The sequence below is a fragment of the Cyclopterus lumpus genome, chromosome 10 (genome assembly GCF_009769545.1).
Source record: "Cyclopterus lumpus isolate fCycLum1 chromosome 10, fCycLum1.pri, whole genome shotgun sequence".
Taxonomy (NCBI): domain Eukaryota; kingdom Metazoa; phylum Chordata; class Actinopteri; order Perciformes; family Cyclopteridae; genus Cyclopterus; species Cyclopterus lumpus.
In genome coordinates this window covers 1,266,643-1,288,648 of record NC_046975.1, presented here as the reverse complement: position 1 = coordinate 1,288,648, position 22,006 = coordinate 1,266,643, and the positions used below count along the sequence as shown (strand labels likewise).

The following is a 22,006-nucleotide window of genomic DNA, read 5'->3' as shown; positions in this document are numbered from 1 at the left end:
GTTTCCTGTGGTTTTAAATAACTATATTACATAACTTCTCACCTAGCCTACGTAATTTTTGATACATAACATTTTCTGTAGCCTACATAATGTAAAGTAACTAAATGGCTTTTGTTTTACAATGTACACAAACACCCGTCTCTGAGGTGAAAGTCCCGTATTTGACCCATCCATCTATCCTAACTGGCCATGCTATGCAGACTTTGATTGAAATGTTTTTCTTTTGATCCTGGGTGTGTCCACCACAAAAGAAAGTGATGCCGGCACAGAATGTTAACACATTGCATGCCTCCACCACATAATGTAAAATCAAGAATCAAATTTAAAATTCTTCTCATCACCTACGAAGCCTTGATTGGCTCAGGTTTGCCCTGGTCCAGCCCCTTGATATGCTGCTATAGGCTTATTGGCTGCTGGGGGATGTTTTAGGATACACTGAGCACCTATCTCCTCTTCTCTCGTCATTGCACATTACTAACTCTACTTCTTCCCCCGAGTCTTTGTGCCTTCTTGTCTCATAGGGTCCATTGGACCTGGCTGCTCCTGGCTCCTTGCCCCTGGCCTGGACCTGACCTCCTTCTCTGTGCCTCCATTCTCAAAAGGCCTGGCCTTATTGGTCTGGCCTCCTTCGGGATGCATCCTGCATTTTTTCCCTGTGAAAGTTTTTTTTCTTATCATTTGGCAGCGTTTCCTGATCTGATGTGAGGTCAAAGGTCAGGGATGTCGTACGTGTACAGATTGTACACATACGACATCCCTGACCTTGGAATTTGGGATTTTGGGCTATACAAAATAAACTGAATTGAACAGTGAGAACATGTGACAAAGACAACCAGAGTTCTTTTTGGTTATTTTATTTTTCAATGTGAAATAGTCTTGTTCTCTCATTATAAACATATAAACACCATGGAAGTGTCTCTTTATCCATGACATCTGTACAGTCTATACACAAACAGAAGTCTCAACTTGCATCATATTCTGTTCATTCAACCTGCAAAAAGAAGTTTCAGTTCCTTTGATAGGGAACATTCATAGTCAGTTCATGAAGTTACTCATCTTTTGAACCCAAACCCTTTAACATATTTGGGGAATACCTGATACGTCCTAAACCTGGACAGGCAGTCCTGTCCTGGACAGGCAGTCCTGTCCTGCTCTATAGTCCAACAGAACAGAGTTGTCCATAGACATGGCCAATGAAATCATTTAGAGGAAGCTAGAAGAAAAAAACAATCCTGAGCAATGAAAATTAATTCTGAAAATGAAAACAGTTTGATGGTTAATTTCATATTACAACTTCTTTGAGACTAAGGGTAGCCACACAAATTACTTTAGGTAATCGCCACTTGACATAATACAATAGTTTCACAGACTTGATAAGTGAAGACAGAAGCAGTGAAGCAAGAGCTCTTAAAGTCAAACCAACTACATGTCAATGTTTGGGTATTGCACAAGAGATTGTTGAGAGAATAATTGTTTGCAGTATTGTTCCAATGTCTTATTAGAGCTGTGTCCTAGTGATACATACTGTATGAATACATGTATGACATGACTGACCCATTCCTCTTTTACAATCCCTGTCGGGAGATGGGAATAAGAAAGATTAGATAAACCCACAACTCATATATATATATATATATATATATATATATATATATATATATATATATATATATATATATATATATATATATATATATATATATATATATATATATATATATATATATATATATATATATATATATATGTGTGTGAAAGGTCAGAACTGCAACAAAGCCAAACTTGCAGCCATTCTGTCAATGCTGCATAGTCTGCGGTAACTACTGCGTCTCAGCATGACAAAGCCATGCAGGACGTGTAGTATTTGCATGGAAGTGTTGTGATTGGTCAGGCTGGATGAGCGACAACTGGAGCTACACAAACTAGCTCATGAAGCCAACAGTTTCCCTGGCAGTGGGGCGTTCAGTCTTTATCACACAGGCCTGTCATGCAAAGAGGACTGATACTTAGTACGAGAATCAACCGCAGGAACGTTAGCAGCAAGTGCTCCTTTGTCTCAGCTCCACGTGGACTGAACATCTCTTCTCCGCCTAGTGCTTGTGGTAAAAAGCAAAGCCATGACACACTGTCCACCATCCAGAGCCACTGACTCTTCTGCGTGTTAAAGAAAAAACAACTTAAAACTGAATTAAAAAGTATCTCTTCTTTGACATTTCTGTCTAAGGCCATTTCTGTCTGTGATTGGTCACATATGTGGTGCGGAGGTAGGCAGACTTTGGCGGTGGACGGGTGAAAGATCAGAAGAGGAGCATAACCCTTGCTTGCATGATAGACAAGCAGCTGTGCAGTTGCCTGGGGTTATGCCGTCAATACTGGCCAAACAGGACTATATTAGAGATATTATATGTGAGAATGTACAGTTCTAGGGCGGTCATACAAGCTTTAAGATTTTGCTCAAATATTAAGAAAATCAGCATCAGATATGCCGTGAACCTCATCCAAACGACAACATCTCTGTCTGTCTCTTTTCCAAATAAAAGTGTGTCAGTCAGGAGCTTAGGCAGCGCTGCAGGACCGTCATCTGTCTAGATGTAGTCATCATCCACAGGTTCTCCTGGTGTATCACAGTGATGGAGGAAGAGCACCACCACCCTCTGAAACACTCCTCTTTTGCTTTGTCGGCGCTCTGAGATCTCCTCCCCGATGGTCTCCATGCAGATGTCCGCTGACAGCTGGCCTTTCCGCCTGGGTGCGTAGATGGTGGCTTTTAACACAACAGAGAGAAAATAGTTCAAGTGCTGCTATGACCGACCAGGTTCTGTCTATCACAGGGACAATGGTAATGAACTGTGGACGTTTAGCACGTCCCCTTTAAAGACCGCTGACAGTATTGACTGCACTCACTGCTTTCGTCGTCCTCAAAGTCATAGCGGGCGTAACTGTTGGGATCAGCTGCTCTCAGAGTCCTCAGCCAGGGGAAGTCTGTTATCATGCTGTAGGGAGCACCATCCACGAGTCCTGAACCAATACATAATAGAAGCCTTTAAGGAGGAAGGGTTGAGGACTGAACACCACATCCAGTCAACTCGTTTTGTTTGGACACAGGCCATACATTGTACTTCATGCTCTTCCTCTTCAACAGGATGCATCCAGAAGATGTTCAGCTTCTCACACAGTTCTCTACATCACTGCTTATTGCACCGGAAACAGAACACACTGAAATGTATTGTGTGTGAACTCCATATTGGGTGAACACAGTAGGACTTAGGGTTGAGCGACTAGACCAATTAATCAGCTGTCGTCGATGGACTGAGGACATCGCCGATGGTTTTGGTGATTATGGTTTCCATTTTGTTTTCCCCCCTAAAGATCCTTAACAGGAAGTGAAGCTGACTGCATTACAAACTTGGCAGAGCCTCAACCAGGAACCTAATGGAGGCTTCAGAAAGTAATGGACTGCAAATAGATTGTCATACGTTTCAAGCTCATTCCAACATGAAATACAAAGCAGGCAGTGATTTCAACACTGTTCAACTAATGTGGACAATGAAAGCACTCATTAAGAATCACAGTTACAATGTCTTGCTTCTTAAAGAGCACACATGATCTAAATGTGTTACTAATAACACAGCAGAAAAGGGTTTACTTGAGTGGTATGCGTCTATCCTCAGGTTTAATGAAGATGTAACTGTTACCCTCCAGTGTATAGATCTCCCGGCCCCAGGGGTACGTGGGATACTTCTTCACATCCTCTTCTGTCCTCGTAGCCTCTGGGAAGAACTCGTACTTGATCAACTCTCTGAGACACAAATACATACAGAGATCAGTTTAGCTTGGCATTTGATTAGACTGGTTGTTGTTGCTGCTTTTTGAAGACGATCTTGAGGACAGTGCCCCCGTCTCCTGGATGGTTGGTCATGCCGATTAATCAAACCACGTTCACCCTCTCATTACGGTTAACATGCAGGAAGAATTAGACCAGAAAGGGATTCCTGACTGAATCCCTGTTATCAGAGACATTACTCACTGGCTGATGTTGGCTATTGTGTCCATCCAGCTGCGAATGCGAACCTTGTTGCGTATATTTGGAGGGTTGCTGAACTCGTGCACGATAGCGATGTGATAGGGATAGGGCCCCTGGAAGAGCTGACGCTCCAACGCTACCGAGTCGATCTGCAGAGATGTAGAGGTAGAACAATGTCAACATTAGGACCACCGTTACTATTTATACAAGAAGTGCTGTATTAATTGCCTGCATGAAATTGATCTCCCAACTAAAAGCAGCAAAGAATGTCCAACTGGTTGAAAAAAAAAAAAAAAAAAAAAAAAATCGGCTAAATTGTTGCCGACTTATTTAAAAATAAAAGCCTTGATAAATTATGTTTGCAGGAGGACTTTAACTATGAGGCAAATGTAGACATTTTAATAAGCCTTAACAGCATTAAAATGTACATTTATAAAAAGGCAGTATTGACTTAATTGTGTTAATATATCGGTGTAGCAACCGCTTTTTCCCCTGTGATGCAAATACAAAGCTTTTCAAATTAAAGTTCTTAATACATCCATGGTTTAAGGAAACCGTACCAACCTGGTGCATAGGGCGCATGTAGATGATGCGGTTCCTCTCAGGAGGCATTCTCAGTATCTGATCCAGGACCTGTTCCATGTCCAGCTTTTTACACTGAGCGTAATCAAACCGGTTCACTATGGGAGCACTTTCTACCCGCAGCTGTTTCAACACCCGACACCTGGTGGCTACAGAGAGAGAGGACACAACGAGACACTGTGACTGAAGGCTTTTGGACTATTAGAACTCAACATAAGGTTAATAATGGCTTTATTTAACACTGTCAATCAAAACCCTGGATTGAAGAACAGTCATGAACATGTAATCTCCCCATGTTTAGCTCTTTTTTGTCAACGCAGGTAACTAGACTATAAATATGTTAAAATAAGCTGCCGTTTAGTCAATTATTATATCATTTTGAGATTCTAATGGTGTTTTTCCAGAAATGACACCGTATCAAAGATTCCAAGGTTCTAAAGTTGAAAATTAAAAATAGACAATTGTTTTGCTTTAACTAAGGAAGTGGTCAAAAAGCTCCTTGGTGGCAAGGCGCCAGGGGTGGATGAGATCCGCCCTGAGATGCTGAAAGCGCTGGACATTGTTGGGCTGTCTTGGTTGACACGCCTTTTCAGTGTCGCATGGGGGTCGGGAACAGTGCCCATGGACTGGCAGACCGGGGTGGTGGTTCCCATCTTCAAGAAGGGGGACCGGAGAGTGTGCTCGAACTATCGTGGTATCACACTGCTCAGCCTCCCGGGAAAAGCTTATGCCAGGGTGCTGGAGAGGAGGCTCCGACCGCTTGTCGAACCTCAGATTCAGGACGAACAGTGCGGATTCCGTCCCGGTCGTGGAACAGTGGACCAGCTCTTTACCCTCGCAAGATTACTGGAGGGGTCCTGGGAGTTTGCCCAACCAGTTTACATGTGCTTTGTAGACCTGGAGAAGGCTTTCGACCGGGTCCCTCGGGGGTTTTTGTGGGGGGTGCTGCGGGAGTATGGGGTGCCGGACCCGTTGGCACGGGCCATCCGGTCTCTGTATGCCTGCAGTAGGAGCTGTGTTCGTCTCCTCGGTAGTAAGTCAGACACGTTCCCGGTGGGTGTTGGCCTCCGCCAGGGCTGCCCTTTATCACCGGTCCTGTTCGTGACCTTCATGGACAGGATATCTAGGCGCAGCCAGGGGGCGGAGAGGATCCGGTTCGGGAGTCTCGGGATCGCCTCTCTGCTGTTTGCGGATGATGTGGTCCTGTTTGCCTCCTCGGACCGTGACCTCCAGCATTCACTGGGGCGTTTTGCAGCCGAGTGCGAAGCGGCAGGGATGAGAGTTAGCACCTCCAAATCTGAGGCCATGGTGCTCTGCCGGAAACCGGCGGATTGCTCCCTCCAGGTGGGGGCAAACTGCCTACGCCAAGCGAAGGAGTTCAAGTATCTCGGGGTCTTGTTCACGAGTGAGGGTAAGGTGGAGCGGGAGATCGATAGGCGGATCGGTGCGGCTGCAGCAGTAAAACAGGCGCCGTACCGGTCCGTCTTAGTGAAGAGGGAGCTGAGCCGGAAGGCAAAGCTCTCCATTTACTGGTCGGTCTACGTTCCAACCCTCACCTATGGTCACGAACTCTGGGTCGTGACCGAAAGAACGAGATCTCGGATACAAGCGTCCGAAATGAGCTTCCTCCGTAGGGTGGCCGGGCTCAGCCTTAGAGATAGGGTAAGGAGCTCGGACATCAGGGGGGAGCTTGGAGTCGAGTCGCTGCTCCTTCGTGTCGAAAGGAGTCAGCTGAGGTGGTTCGGGCATCTAGTTAGGATGCCTCCTGGACGCCTCCCATTAGAGGTTTTCCGGGCACGTCCAACTGGTAGGAGGCCCCGGGGAAGACCGAGGACACGCTGGAGGGATTATATCTCCCGGCTGGCCTTGGAACGCCTCGGGATCCCCCAGAATGAGCTGGAAAGTGCTGCGGGTGAGAGGGAAGCCTGGGTCGGCCTGCTGAACCTGCTGCCACCGCGACCCGACCCCGGATAAGCGGGTGATAATGGATGGATGGATGGATAAGGAAGTGGTAATTACACAATGTGTCTGTAGAATACTGACAGCATCAGCGTTTGGATCGTTCCCTATGAGCCTCGCTCGTCCCTTGCCACAGTTGATTTGCATAAAGCTCAGCAGATGTGAGGGTTGCAGCGAGGGAGAGACCCGAAGCTGTTGGCAGTAGAGCCGTGCACTGCAATCATTACTAGCATTGGGAATGATTTACCACATTTATACATTCCTTGTTTCCACCCCCCTGGTGGTCTGAACAAGTTGCTAATTCCACATGCACACGTTGGTCCGTTACCATGAATGAACATCATCTTGGGGCAGTCTTTGAGGACGAGGTCAGTGATCCCACAGTTGGTCAGAGTGATGCCCACCAGGTTCTTACTCTTCAGAGACAAAATCTGCATGAGCAAAAGCAACTCAGAATGTCAATCATGCTCACAAAGGATACACAGTACACCGTTAACTTCCCCTCACATGAGCATCCTGGCTCATTGGTGCTCACATGAGCGATTGAGTGATTCATTTGTTAAGACAACAAACCAGAAAAAGGTCCTTCTGACCTCAAGTATCTCCTCTCAGCCCCACCTGCCACACTTTGGCTCCCACAAGCGGATGAAAACTATGTTGAAAATCTTGTGACTCATTGCCACAAGTTTATGAGAACTGTATTACAAACTATGTACAGTAAATGTAAATGCCTTCCAACAACACTTCATCTACAGTGACGATGAGACTGTCTACAGATGGGAGTGTGTGGGCGCCTACCTGTACGTGGTCGTCCTCTGTGACCGGGTCCGAGGTGCTGGTTGATTTGTCAGCCATTCGTTTCCTCCTCACTGCTACTCGAGGCCTGGCTCTGGAAAGATCTAAACAACAATATCACCTTCAACAATAGAAAAGCAAGCAGCACTGTCTTTAACTGTCAAATGGAAAACAACTATTTTAGAACAGCTGAAGGCACATTACATCACTTTAGCATTGCCCTCCATTAACAGACTCATGATGGGCAGTAAAAAAACAACAACAAAAAAATACATTCTTCTTCCTCGTCAAAACCTGGCACCTACATTACCCACAATGCAACTCAACTGCAGACAGTTGAGTCGTACATTCAGGTGTGCGTGTGCCATTACTGGGGCCTCCAGCGATGAGGATGGTTTTCAAACTAAGCCTTCAGACCTACTGGCTCAAGGTAGCACTAAAATACGACTTTAAAAGCAAAACAACTCACATTTAATGCGTGTACATGCCGGACATAGGTTTTTTTAGAAATATTTAAATAATTTAGGCTCTGCAACTGTGCCGATATACACAGTGGTAGTTCTTCTATATCGATATGCTAGGGAATATGAGAGGTCACTGATCTTAGTAATAGGTTTCCTTTTTTGGTCTTGTCCCCATTCCTTTTGACTTTGTTATGCTCGCCCTGATCTTTAAAGGGTGAGTTAGATCAATATGTGTCATGTTTCTTAGTCTTTAGAGGGGGAAATTAAAGGACTGACTGCACAACTACCACTTCACTGAGCTCAATGTGCACCAACATGAAACCACAGGCCTGAGCTGTTGCACAAGATCAAAAGTTTCACTCCCCTGAATTGCTGGTTAGTGGACACACTACATGTGTTCTGTGCCTGGTCTTACCTGTCTCAGATATCAGGGACACAGAGGACGTACGAGTGCAGGATCGGGTCAAAGGCCGTCTAGGAACAAAGTCCTCGTCTCTGGCCTGACCATTCTGTGAACCTGAAAAGGTAGCGGAGGGCGATCGAGCAGGGGTAGGCACTCTCTCTCCCTGTCCAGTGGGCTGCGCTGGTCTCCTAGAAGCATGGTTTACAGCTGCACCCCGGGGCTCCAGACTGTCAGCACAGGCAGGACCAGAGCTCTGCCTCACCCCAGTCTCCCTTGTGCAACGGTCCCCCGTCGGTGTACCAGAAGGGCTCTCTGCGTAGTCATTAGTCCTGCCAGTTCCTGTCGCTCTGTCAGTGGTTGTGGTTGCGGTTGCTTGGTGGCTGTTCCCCACCACCAGCCTCCCACAGCCACCAACCTGCCTGGATGTGGCTGCTCCAGGTCCAACCCTGCCCACTGATCCAGTCACTGGCCTCACCCCGGTCCTTGCTGCTGCCCCAGCACTCCCAGTGCCCCGTACTGGCCCACTGTCAGCCCCAGGTCTTGCAGCAGTCTCCACCGCCTCTGTGGCGATTCCTTTAACGCTAGTCCTCCTGCTGTTCTCAACAGCAGCCTTCATGTCAGCCTTGATCTGTTCACTTGTCACCTGACAGCTCTTCTCACAGCTGCTTTCTAACACCCGAGTTGGCTGATTTACCGAGATCTCCAGCGATACAGCCACATTGTTGCCCCGCCTCAGAGGAGTCTTTCCTTTACCTGGAAACAAACATTGATGTTACATTGGTGGGATGAACCCAGCTCTTCAACCCGCTTTTCAAAGACTTTATGCGTGTGTGTGTGAGCACAATTCTTTGTTACTGAACAAGAAAGGTGAGATGTTTTACTTCCACATTTGCCCGCGTACTGTAGCCCCCCCCACACACACAGCTATAGTGCACCCACAACACAATAAGACATGTATTGACCGACTGCTGGGTGTGTTCCGTGTTGTGCGGACACCTTCTGTACAGGAAGCTGGCTGCTGCAAACGGGAGGCTGGCATTAGCCTGGAAACAAGGCCTTCCTCTTCTTCACTGTCGGAGTCTGAGATGACCAGCGGGGGCTTTGGAACAGTGGCATCAGCTGGTCTACACTGCTGGACTAAACCACTGGGACCTGGAGAGGGCGGGGGATGCATCAGCAGACATCAAAAATAAAATAAATAAGGAGATCTTATGAAACGGAGTATGAAAGAGCAGCTCCTAACCTGCTTGCTCCTCATCAGGAGCTTGTGGTGCTCCAGCTGGAAGACTGGGCCCTGGAGCCCTGTCAGCCACATCAACTCTCACCTCCCCTTCTGTTCTTTTCAGCTCCATCTGAGGACCAGCCTCCATGTTTTCCTCCTCCAACATCACCACCTCCTCCTCTTCTACCTCTTCCATCCCATTTACCTCCACTGGTGCTGTGAAAAACAAACAAACTTTATTTGGATCCAAACATAAAGCCTCATTATTAACCCAGTCTGAGCAGAGGGCTGATGTGACGGGCCTGGGGAGCAACTTGGGGTTCAGGGTTCTTCACATGCGAGCCACACTATGCCACAGCCGCCTCCAGAAACCAAGAATAACCAATAACCAAGAGCTTATTATTAGATTTGTTTCCATTTCTTTATTTGTTAACAGGATCACAAAACTTAGATAAATCTGAAAGCAATCCACTTAACACTTTGACATGTAGTGCAAAAGCACTTTAAGTGGTCGGAAGACTAGAAAAGTGCTTTACAAGTACGGTCCATTTACTGCTTTCTGATTGTTGGTGATGCCATTTAACATGTTCAATTCTAATTGAGTTCCTATTTGTACAGAGCACTAATTATCCCAATACAGGATTCAGGTGTGTTTTTTTGCAACATTTACATATTTGCCCGTGGCGCTATGCTTCTATGGAAAATGTGAAAAATTAATGGTTGAAATACTGTAGAAGCCAAAATCCATGATGTTGACTAAGAATGCAGGTGGGACTTGCCATTGTTCTGCTGCCGTCTTTGGTTGTTGTTGTTGTTGTTGATTATGTTGTTGACGACAGGTGGAGGAGCAGGAGGCAGGTTGGCCTCATTGTTATGGTGGTGGTTGTTGTTGTTGTTGTTGTCATTGTCATTGTTGGAGTTCTGGTTGCTGACCAGTGCTGAGGACACTCCAATACCAGTTCCTGCACTCAGGCCTACCCTGGCACAGCCCTGTCACACACACAATATGCATTATGCATCAGCACACCTCTACTGTTGTTGTTGTTGTTGTTGAGTAGAACGTTCAGTGTTTCTGCTTTTAACGACATAACTCAGTTATGGTGTTGTTCTGCTGATACTAATTGGGCACACAACTACTGATTACAACTCATCATGCATATGGATGCATGTCGATGTGAAGGTAATGGTAGGGCTGCACTGTAAATGCTAGATGGACTGCAATTGTATAGCACACTTAAACTGTGAAAGTGTTGACAACAACAACATGGACTAGTATTCGTTTCCTTTTGTGTCCGACAGTGTTTACTAAATGGTTATCAGACCTCTCTTCAGGGGAATGCTCTGAAACCAGTACGGACCACAAGAACTCCAAGGTTAGAAGGTCGGTTTTGGATTGGCCGTAAAAAAAATATTAACAGGTTTTCTTTCTGGAGCCGATTCTAGAAGTAGCCAAAGGAAGTGAGCCATCTCACTTGTTTGAAAGTTGCACATGTGCAGTACTGATCAGGTGGCGGGTAAAGACAAACTGTATGAGCTTTTCAATTATCCTGGAAACATGGATTCTGGAGTTCAGTTGGATGGCGTTAGTTACTATTTTGGATACACTTTGCGTTTTTTATTTTATTTAATTTTCATTCATAAACACATGTGATGGTTCACGTTGCTGTGAGTGTCTAAATACCTTGGGTGGTTCTCTAAACATCTGGTCCAGACAGATAAACTCCAGGCTGGGCAGTAACTCTATGAACTGGGAGAAGGATTCTAGTTTGATAGCATGACAGCGGACCAGAGTGAGATCAACGAGGCGACTCCATCTGGACTGATCTGAGGACAGACGAACACGGATTATTAGAATAGAGAGAAAGTGACATATGGACATGAATATTCAGGCCATGAATTTTACCTGTGATCCAGTGGTGAGGGTTATGCAGGTGTGGACAGTTGTAGATGAGCAGGTATTTAATATTAGTGAACACCTCGTTCACCACCTTTATGCCGATATCTGTGATGATGCCGGGGTTCTCAATGACATCAGCCAGACCGTACTTCACCAGCTCTGAATGACTCAGCTTACCTGCATTTAGCAAACAAACATTGTTTCCAACACACTCGTAAACTTAATGTATTCAATCCAAATCGACACACGGTGGGAGAGCCTGGTGAGACTGACAACAACAACAGGGTCAAGTACAGGAGAACTGCCCCTTTCTGTCAGGAAGGAAACAGGCCATGGTGGTCATGTTGGATAGAAGGAACTAACATTGCAGCAGGAACTCATCCACGTATCCCAGATGAAGCGTCTCAAACTGAGGGAACTCGAGTTCAGCCATTTTGAGAGCAGAGAAGACTCCATCTTTAGTCAGTGAAGGCTGGATGCGCAGCTCATGAAGCCTGTTGAACACAGACATCATGGAGGTAAGTGTTTCTGTTGGTCCTACTAAGCACTTAAATCAAGTCTGCAACGGAGGACATGAAGTTAAAAACACCGGGGGGAATTCTGACTTTTCTATCACGAAGATTGTTTGTTTACAAGAATAAATGTTATAGTATATAGATAGAAAAATAATGCTGTGATAATTATTCTGACATACAGCCCACAGATATTGTCGGCACAATACTCCCTATGATGCCTTAACAAGCTCACACACTGCAAGTATCCTTCTTACTTACTACACGTTTACTCTTTACTCTGTTCAGTGTCTCCAATATTTGCCCACAAGCTGAACCCCTTTGCATTTTGCTTTAAACTTGGACCCGTGTTTTCCCCTCAGTTTCAGGAATTGATGACTGCTGTGCACCTGCGAGCAGCGGTGATGATGAGGTAGCCCAAGTCCACTTCCAGAGCGTTCTTACAGGCTCCAAACACAATGGTGTGGAGGTTCCGAAATCCTCCTAGAGGTACAGACAGTATCACAAAGAACAAACAAAAACTTTAACCAAAAGATGTGGGATGTTTAGCTAGAAATATGAAATCACACTTGGTATCTAGAGTCGAGGAGACAAGAGGATCTGGTTGACCAGCTGGCTCCATCTCATCAATTTGACTGAAGTTCAACTGATGGCAGATTTTTAAAAGGCCGATATGATTAATTGGAGCATGAAAAGGTCGGCAGCCATTTAATGGACCGATGCCACAAGCTAAACTTGAGAGCAGTCCCAGCAGTATTTGAAGAACATTTCAGAGTGGAGGACTGAACCCGTCTGCAATGCAATTGCAATAAAGCATCTACAAAACGACAGGACTGCTAAGACGAACAAAAAAGAAATACAACCGGAAATCTGAAAGAAAATATTGTGAGTCAAGTATAGACACAGATATTAGAGTTGTGATCTGGCACAACGGCTCACAATAGTCTGACTGAAAAGACAAGTGTAACCCCGACTATGAGGTTTCAAATCATCTGGAATGACTGAATATAATTGACAGTGGAAAATGATTGTCAGTCTCAATTATAGAGCAACAAAAAGCATGGTGAGGAATGAAAATTGGGCACATAAATGTCACACAACACAAAAATAAGACACAATGTCTTAAGCACCTGAACTGTTTGAGCAGTGTGCCACAAAGATGAAAGCAATGTAGGCGTTTCCATACATTCTTCTGATTACACTTCCATGGGAACTCGGGATGCACAAACCTCACAGGTGGGACTGTATCCGCCAGCTGAAATTAATCTCTCTTTTTTGTTGATAACAATTGCTGTTTGCTTGTGAGCCAAAAAATGCATTGCATATTTGGATGTCAAACTTATCACAGTATGATGGTTAAACTTTGTAATTAAATTTTCCGATTCACATGCGCGCAAAGCGCAGGGGTGTGCGTACGGATCACCGATGTACTACGGCCCGGTACATTACTAATGGGAACAGGAAAACCCACGCGTAGGGCTGATTTTAAACACATAACCTCCTCACCTGACCTCCAACTGTCCTCTACCACGTGCTGGATCAGCCCTCCCAGGAAGGGAACTCTAACCAGCTCCAGCTGCTCCAGGTTCCGGGCTGATGCTAACCCAGTAACCAAGGGAACATATTTGAGGGAGTTGGTTGGCCCTGCACAGTTCCGCATGACAAAGGTTCTCAGGCTCACACACAGAAAGTCCTTAAACGGCTGTGGTTTGGTGAGACGGACCCACTTCAGATAAAGGTGGCGAAGCATGGACACACAGGGGATCTCTGGGACATTCACACCTGTGAGAAACAAAACCGATGTGAAGTACACCCATACAGCACTACAAACTAGAGGTGACGCAGCAAGGCTCTCCAACAGGATGAAGCTGCTTTACATCCAGTAGTGAGGATTTGTTTCTGTTGTGGTCCTACTCACCCACTAGATGTAGGGTCTGGATTTTTGCAGTTATGGGGATGGTCAGTTTGTTCTCAGCAGGAATGGGAAAAGCTCCGTTACGGTTACGGAACTTTCCCAGTATATGAACCTGGGGCATGTAGTTCCATATGGCTTCCACCAGCTCCAGATGGGATGTCTCCAGCCCCTGAAATAAGGTCAAAGCAGGTTATTTCACTAAAAGATCCACTTACTAGCTTTTCCCCTTGTAACCCTATCTTAATTAGATAGGGTGTGTTAAGATGTTGTAGCGATTTGTAACAAATATGTTTTATTTAGTCTGTAGAATGTGATGCGGAGGCCAGTTATCGTTATCTCAGAACAGCATATCATTTGGGGTCGGCCGTAGCTCATGGGGACAGTGGTCGTCCTGTAACCACAAGGTACCCGGTTCCATCCCCGCTCTCCCCATAGTTCATGTTGAAAGACACTGAACCCCCAGTTGCTTCACTGCATCCTTAATAGCTCCTTAATAACTAAGGATGGGTCAAATGTAGAGAAGAATTTACCCACAGGGATCAATAAAGGATATATTATTATTATTATTATTATCATCATCATCTCATTGAAAATGGTCATTTGACATTTGTTCTTTAACAAATATTGCACCTCCTAATTCAGGCCATATTGTGATTTGGATAAAATGTTTATGAATTGTTCACCCCTAGTTTAAAGCTGTGGAAAAGGTATACATGTGAACATCCATTCCTAACCTTGAAACAGCAGTGTGGCAAAACAAAATCTTTACTGAAGGTCAAAAGGTATTTTTTGTGTTATCATGTGCAGAGCATAACAGGATTTTCTTCAGCAGCACAGTGATCTCTTTGATATGAAAGCCTTTGAAACATGTCTCAGAGACTGGTCTAAGGCTTCATCCAGTGAAGATTACCAGTACCTTTCTGAACGGTTCAAAGATCTTCCACTGCAGCTACATACACTCTCTCACCATCGGTAACAACTGACCTAAAAAACCTGGCACAAAAGAAACCCCTCTATGGACACTCAGTATTACTTAAGGATCAACCTTCACCTGCAGGTCACCAACCTCCGGTCTGACAGGAGGCAGCATGTGAAGCTGGAGAAACACTTCCAAGACAAAGGGTTCCCCTCCGCGCTGCACCCTTCTCTACTCTTCTCCCTGAATGCTGAAGCTCTACCTCCACCAATCACCAGATGACACCACCCTCATTGGACTCGTCCCAGGTGGGGATGAGTCGGCGACCAGTAGATGACCTAACGTGGTCAAAACAACTTAGAGCTCAACTCTGTGCAGACAGTGGAGATGGTTGTGGACTTCATAAAGAACTCACCCCACCCCCATGTGCGAGCCACACTGTGGAGTCCTCCCTCTTCCTGGCCTCCATAACCCAGGACCTCAAGTGGGAGCTGAACATCAGCTCCATCACCAAAAAGGCTCAGCAGAGGATGTTCTTCCTGAGGCAGCTGAAGAAGTTACACCTGCCAAAGACCATGATGGTGCACTTCTACACTGGCATCATTGAGTCCATCTTCTGCTCCTCCATCAGCTTCAGGTACGCTGCAGCCACTAACAAGGACAATGGCAGACTATCATCCCTCCTATGAGAATGGTAAATAGTCTGTACTTGTATAGATCTTTTCTAGTCTTCTGACCACTCAAAGCGCTTTCACACTACATGACATCATTCACACACTGATGGCAGTGGCTAATGCCACCTGCCTATCACGACTAATTAACATGCATACAACGTAGACACAGCTACGGGAGCAATTTGGGGTCAAGTGTCTTGCTCAAGGACACATCGGCATGGACTAGCGGAGCCGTGGCTGCAATCTGCCATCCCTCCGGGACCCTGAGGCAGACAGAAGAGGTTGCAGCCATTCCCTTCCACCCTGGACACAGACGTCTCTTTCTGGCAGGAGGCCGCTGTCCATCAGGACCAACATCTCAAACCACATAAACACTTTCTTCATGACTGCACCTAAAAATCAATACTACTACATCTTTTCAACTTAAAAAGAAAACGTATATTTGTATGTATTTCTTAGAATACCTACTGTCTTGTATAACTTATGCATTTTGCACCAGATCACCAAGAGAAATTTCTTGTATGTGCAAACTTATTTGCAAGTAAAACAGATTCTGAACCGCGTTATGTTGCTTGCAAGTTGGATAACTAAATAAGAAGGCAACAAAGCCACTGACCGACTGGAACAACCAGAGGACCTAATAAGTATCATCAAGAATGCTGATGTTCCAACGTTTCACTACACCCTAGATCAAAGACTGAGTCACTACAGACTAGACAATGATACCACGCCCGTGTGTCAAAACTAAGCTGTTATGTACCACAGAAAACCAAGAGTATGCAGCTTTGCTACAAAGAAACAGAATGACGGCAGAGGAGAACCCAATCAGTGGAATCACTTGGTACGACTGTTGGTTAGATTGAAAACCTGCATCCTCAGTCTCTCTGTGATGTACACGTGCACCTTGCTGCAATAGGATATCGTTCTCACACAACTTACTGACCAGTATGTTGGGACAGGCTTGTAGTGCCTCCAGGACTCCGGGTATACTGAAGGCCTCGTAGCCTCGGACTCGTCTCCTCTCCAGGTATCGAGGGTGGAGGCCATATAGCTGCTCCAGATCGGGCATTTTCTTCAAAAGGAGCAGAAAGCTGCCGTCTGTAAAGCCTAACACAGAAAACACAATGAACTCGATCAGATTCTTTTCTCAATCTCTGCTGTTTTTCACAAAGGTCTCAGCTGTGCACTCAAGAATCAGAAACACCTCTGGAATAAGCCGCTGATGTACACAAGTAGTAAATACACTCATCAGTACACTACTGTCACGCCCCTGCTTTACCACATCAACTCATCCTCATCTGCAGCTAGTCCAGGTAGCTGTCCACAGCCGGCCGACCTCCCCAGAGCCCCTTTCACACATGCACTGCACCCCTGATCTAGAGATTACTCAGAGTATGTTTAGTATATTATTATATTGGAGTACATTACTCTCATTATGTGAGAACTCAGATGGTCACATCATTTGGACCGGACACTAAACTTTACTCTGGTACAAAGTCTGTTGTGTCCAATTGTGTGAATAGACAATCATATTTATACAACCAATGTGTTTAGGATTCAATTTTCTAGAGCACACTGTAAATAAAATACCATGTATTAAAATAAATACTTAAGTAAAAGTAGTCGCATCAAAATATACTTGAAGTATGAAAAAGCAAGCGTATATTCATTATGTTGTATGACATTTTTTGGTCGGACTACACCATTGGATTATAATTATTGATTGACCATTCACTCAACTCTCAGCCACAGTGTACAACGCTCAGCATTCTTTTTTGGCAACTGATAACAACTCCCTTCACAACCATGTCGTTTCTGCCCACGGTTACAATGCTATACGACACACCAGTATCACAGGTCAAGCCTTTCCAAGTGGAGGAACAAATGCAAAGAGGTCAAAGTACAATATCTGCCTTTGAGATGTTATATGAAATGGAAATCATCAAGTGAAGTACCTCACAATTGTACAGAGTAACCTAGGTAAATGTACTGTAGTGTAAACGTAGTTACATTCCATGAAGAGCACACAGTTCTTTATAGATCTAACCTACATGTTACTAACAAAGTGCACCAAGCAGATGCACTTAACTTTAAAATGTACTACATTTTCATCATGGGGTCCGAGGTCCATCCATCATAGTGATGTTAGGTTCTTAATTTACCAAACAGTTGTAGCTGTTCTATTATTTACCTTGACCCACTTAATCATTATATCTACATTACTGATTATGTGTCAAAGATCTATTTTGTGAAAGCATAAATGGTCAACCCTAGAACATTGAGAACTTTGATTTTCTCGACATCACCCAGGCCGAGATTGATCCATTTGGTCTAACAGCATATTGCCCTGTTTGACAAAGAAAATAAAAAATCCTTATTATTACAAGCAGTGGAAGCACACCGTCTTTCCTTTGAGCCCAGGTATGACGAGTTGACCATTATAAACTAATCATTACACTTTGTATTCAAGGACATGCAGCACATATAATAAAACACATAAGTATGATACACTCATTTAAACTGTTCAGTATGATGAAAACAGTGCAATGAAGCTCAGCGTTTACAATCGGTATAATAAAACGCCTCTTTGGCACCCCCTATAGACCACATAGTAACCTTTCTACACAGCCCATCTCCAGTGTGGAGAGTTATAGTAATAACAACAATGATTGTGTTGTGGTGCAATGTTTTCAGTGGAATGTATGAACACTAATATTGGTGCTGGCTTCTGTGTGAAAGGTTTGAATCTGAAAAAATTGCCGACGAATATTTCTCTTTTTAGTTGTGTTTATTTTGTTGGTCTAAGCGGGAGTATTTCCCGTAGGTGACAACACAGACACATTCCTGTTGTGTGCTACATTTGTGAAAGGGTAACTCCAAACATGTCCCGGCAAGATTCTCTGAGAGTCCACAGCTCAGGTTTCCCCAAACTTCACTTTCCTGTTTCTGCAGTGGCTTCCTGCTGTAGCTCACAGCCAGGTCAACACTTTAACCACTAAGCATTTGTCTAAAGCCTACACTCTGTCAAGACCATAATGCTCTTCTGCCTCTGGGCGAATGGCCACCACGCTACCTAGAGGACCCTAAGATGTCATCTCAGTGAAAGCTCTTCTCTGGTCCTACAGTTGTAGAATAGTCAATGGACTTTATGGCCTTTCTAGTCTTCCGACCACTCAAAGTGCTACACATCAACCTCATTCCTACACACATTCATACATGGCAGAGGCTGCCATGCAAGGTACCAACCTGTCCATCAGGATCTAAACTAATCATTCACACACTGACAAACCAGTTTTAGGAAGCTAGTTGGGCTTCACTTTCTTTTGACACGGACTAAAGAGGCCATAGATGAAACTACCGATTAGTGGGTCAGCTCTACCTCTAAACCCCCCCACTGAAGTCAGGACAGTCCCCATCTGGCTTTCACCACATGCTGAAAAATACTTTTTTTATACAGCACCTCCACATGAACTTGTGTTAGCTAGGGACGGCCCTGGTTGTGTTCTTACCTGAAGGCATGTACTCCCACCAGCGACCAGCACACAGATCCACTACCTTGACCACTCGCAGGTAGAGTGTCACAGCTTCCCGAAGCTTTCTGGACAGACACTCCATACACATGATGTCCTTCATGGGAAGGTACCTACAAAACATGTTCAAACCGTTTGCATTTTAGGCTTGGGACACACACACACACACACACACACGCACACGCACACGCACACACGACCCCGCCCTAGACTCAAAAGCAAAGTATGTTGTGTCGGTAGAACGCAGCGTACCTGAAAATGTGACAGAGGACTTCATGGGACAGCTCATTGATGTAGTCTTTGGGCTCACTAGGTCTCAGGACCAGTTCCCCTCCACAGGTGCCCACAACAGGCTGGAGTTTAGAGGCCTTCTTCCTCGGACCCATCACTTGTGTGTCACTGCCCAGGCTTATACACACACACACTCACACACACTCACCCTCTTCCTCCCTCCTGCAGGAGGCTCTCTTGCCCAAGCATGAACCTTAATTCTGGAGACAACATCGCAGAGGAAGACAAGTTAACAGGAGTGAGGGAAGAGGATACAGAGACTCTTGGCATTTGCCTTCACATGTCATCGCTCCTAAGGTGACCTGGAAATTAATAGATCTGCTCTGCAATCATGAACGAGGCCTCAAATCCCTTATTTCTGCCAGGAAGTGTGGATAAAGTGAACATCCTTCATGAAAATCCTCATCAGACAGACACCCACTGACATTGTATCCGTCAGTGAGTGGAGCGCTGCAGCTCATCAGGCTGATTTGAAACACCCCCCACAACATGCACTTCTGTAGTGGTGGGAATGAAAAGCAGCTCTTTGCATTCACCAGAAAAGGTTTTCAATTCACAATCTGTCATTTCAACATGAATAATATTAGATTCTGGGAGGAGGCAGGTCTCTTGTCTTTCAGCAATAAACACATTTTAATTATCTGTTGAAGTAATCTCATCAATTGATGCTCAAAATCACTGTGGGTCGGGTGGAACTATACATTTCTTTAGATATATATTCAGGCGACATCATTTCTACATTCAGGTCACTAAATGACAAACACATCGGGACTCATGAATGACGTCTCACGTTCCGCAGTTGCACGTCAACAAAAGTTCCGTTAACAGCAGCACAAGCTCCTTGGTGGAAGTTCTAGTTGTGCCTTTAGGTGGTTCTATTTATGCCTTTAGGTGATTCTAGTTGTGCCTTAAAGGGGGTTCTAGTTGTGCCTTAAGGGGGTTCTAGTTGTGCCTTAAGGGGGTTCTAGTTGTGCCTTAAGGGGGTTCTAGTTGTGCCTTTAGGGGGTTCTAGTTGTGATTCTAGTTGTGCTTAAAGGGGGTTCTAGTTGTGCCTTAAGGGGGTTCTAGTTGTGCCTTAAGGGGGTTCTAGTTGTGCCTTAAGGGGGTTCTAGTTGTGCCTTTAGGGGGTTCTAGTTGTGCCTTTAGGGGGTTCTAGTTGTGATTCTAGTTGTGCTTAAAGGGGGTTCTAGTTGTGGTTCTAGTTGTGCCTTAAGGGGGTTCTAGTTGTGCCTTTAGGGCTTTATGGGGTTCTAGTTGTGATTCTAGTTGTGCCTTTAGGGGGTTCTAGTTGTGCCTTAGGGGGGTTCTAGTTGTGGTTCTAGTTGTGCCTTAAGGGCTTTAGGGGGTTCTAGTTATGGATCTAGTTAAGCCTTTAGGTGGTTCTAGTTGTGCCTTTAGGGGGTTCTGGTTCTGGTTCTAGTTAAGCCTTTAGGTGGTTCTAGTTGTGCCTTTAGGGGGTTCTGGTTCTAGTTAAGCCTTTAGGTGGTTCTATTATTCCTTTAGGTGGTCAGTCACGGAACTTTCCAGATGCTTCTTTTCCAGATTGATGTGTGTGGGTGAAATCTAAAAGGAAACAACTCCCGTATCGCTGTATAGTAAATGCATGTCACTTCCGCTTGGAAGCTTTCAGCAAAACCACAACAAAAAAAACATAAACAATATATATATGTTTGTTAACAAAAACGACAGCACACCCGTTTACAACCCCGTGAACGTTACACGTCCCAATGTGAGAGCTACGTTACACGTGAAGACCCGTTACTCCACACCTGTCACACGTTATCAGGCTGTAAAGTTTAACCTGCTCTTTGTCAAAGCTAGCTTACTTGTTAGCATCGCTGCAGCGAACATTGTGCAGAGAAACGAAGTCACACAACTAAACACTGAAGCACGCGCACAGCCTAACACGGTATGGCCTCTAACAAGGCCTTTAGCAACGGTGCTAACCTACCGGCATCCTTTGATCCACGCCGCTGTGGTGTTGCTCTGCAGCCATCCTGTGGCTACAGCAGATGTGCTAAAGAGTTGCGCTCTAGCACTTCTTCTTCTTCTTCGTTGTACTAATTGCCGGTGTTGGCGGACCGTAAACCAACGTGCACGCCGCCACCTACTGTATCGGAGTGTCTGGATTCATGACGTACCTTAAGTTTTCATTTATATGTCATTTTAAAGCTTCGTTGCTAATTCATCTGCCTCTTAATTTCAGTAACACCCATGTGTATCCATCCGATGTAGTCTTTAGAGTAGCATGTGTAGTTCTACCTGGAGATCTTCTCCAACGTTGGTGTTGGGCCACCCACCTGAAGGCTGCAGCGAGCTAATGACAACTCAATGTGGCTGTCCTTGTTCTATCCACTAAAAAACAGAAATTATTGCAATAATCTCTGCTAAAAATATGGACAATTTGTCTGTCAGTCAATGATGTATATTAACAATAAATTCCCATTTCAGCCTACCAGGATTTATAAAAGCCATTTGTTTATATTGTCATACACCTATACCATTCTCTTTGTACATAATCATTCACTATATGAAGAATGTTATCTGTTACACAGCCTTAAAGCTCTGTTTCATTAGTTAGGTTATTTTATTATTGTTTGTTATTTATATTTAGACACCAGGGACACTAGGTATCACATGTTAATTGCAAGTCAGGATTAATGATAAAGGTGTCAGGTCCAGGAAGGGACACATTATTTTGACTGGAGCAAGAAAGAGGCAGCATGATAAAACATGTATGTTTGCTTTTGAAATAGATATTAAAATCCACTTTAACAGGAATATTGCCTGAACAATGGATTTATTAATTAAGTACAACTCGA

General features: G+C 44.8%; 1 protein-coding gene across 1 annotated transcript; it reads right to left on the bottom strand.

Moving 5' to 3' along the window:
- Nucleotides 1-1,752: 1,752 nt before the first annotated feature.
- fbxo38 (F-box protein 38) lies at nt 1,753-21,261 on the bottom strand. The gene is made up of 21 exons (XM_034543483.1): nt 21,136-21,261; nt 19,146-19,384; nt 18,873-19,006; nt 16,307-16,470; nt 13,777-13,942; nt 13,365-13,640; nt 12,248-12,341; nt 11,710-11,840; nt 11,353-11,523; nt 11,131-11,273; nt 10,229-10,439; nt 9,471-9,665; nt 9,224-9,379; nt 8,240-8,980; nt 7,364-7,464; nt 6,894-6,996; nt 4,589-4,755; nt 4,028-4,173; nt 3,696-3,799; nt 2,905-3,018; nt 1,753-2,764 (listed from the first exon to the last, which is right to left on the bottom strand). Exons 2-21 carry the CDS (start codon nt 19,277-19,279, stop codon nt 2,586-2,588), a joined length of 3,630 nt encoding a protein of 1,209 aa, XP_034399374.1. The 5' UTR covers nt 19,280-19,384; nt 21,136-21,261; the 3' UTR covers nt 1,753-2,585.
- Between the last annotated feature and the right edge of the window lie 745 nt (nt 21,262-22,006).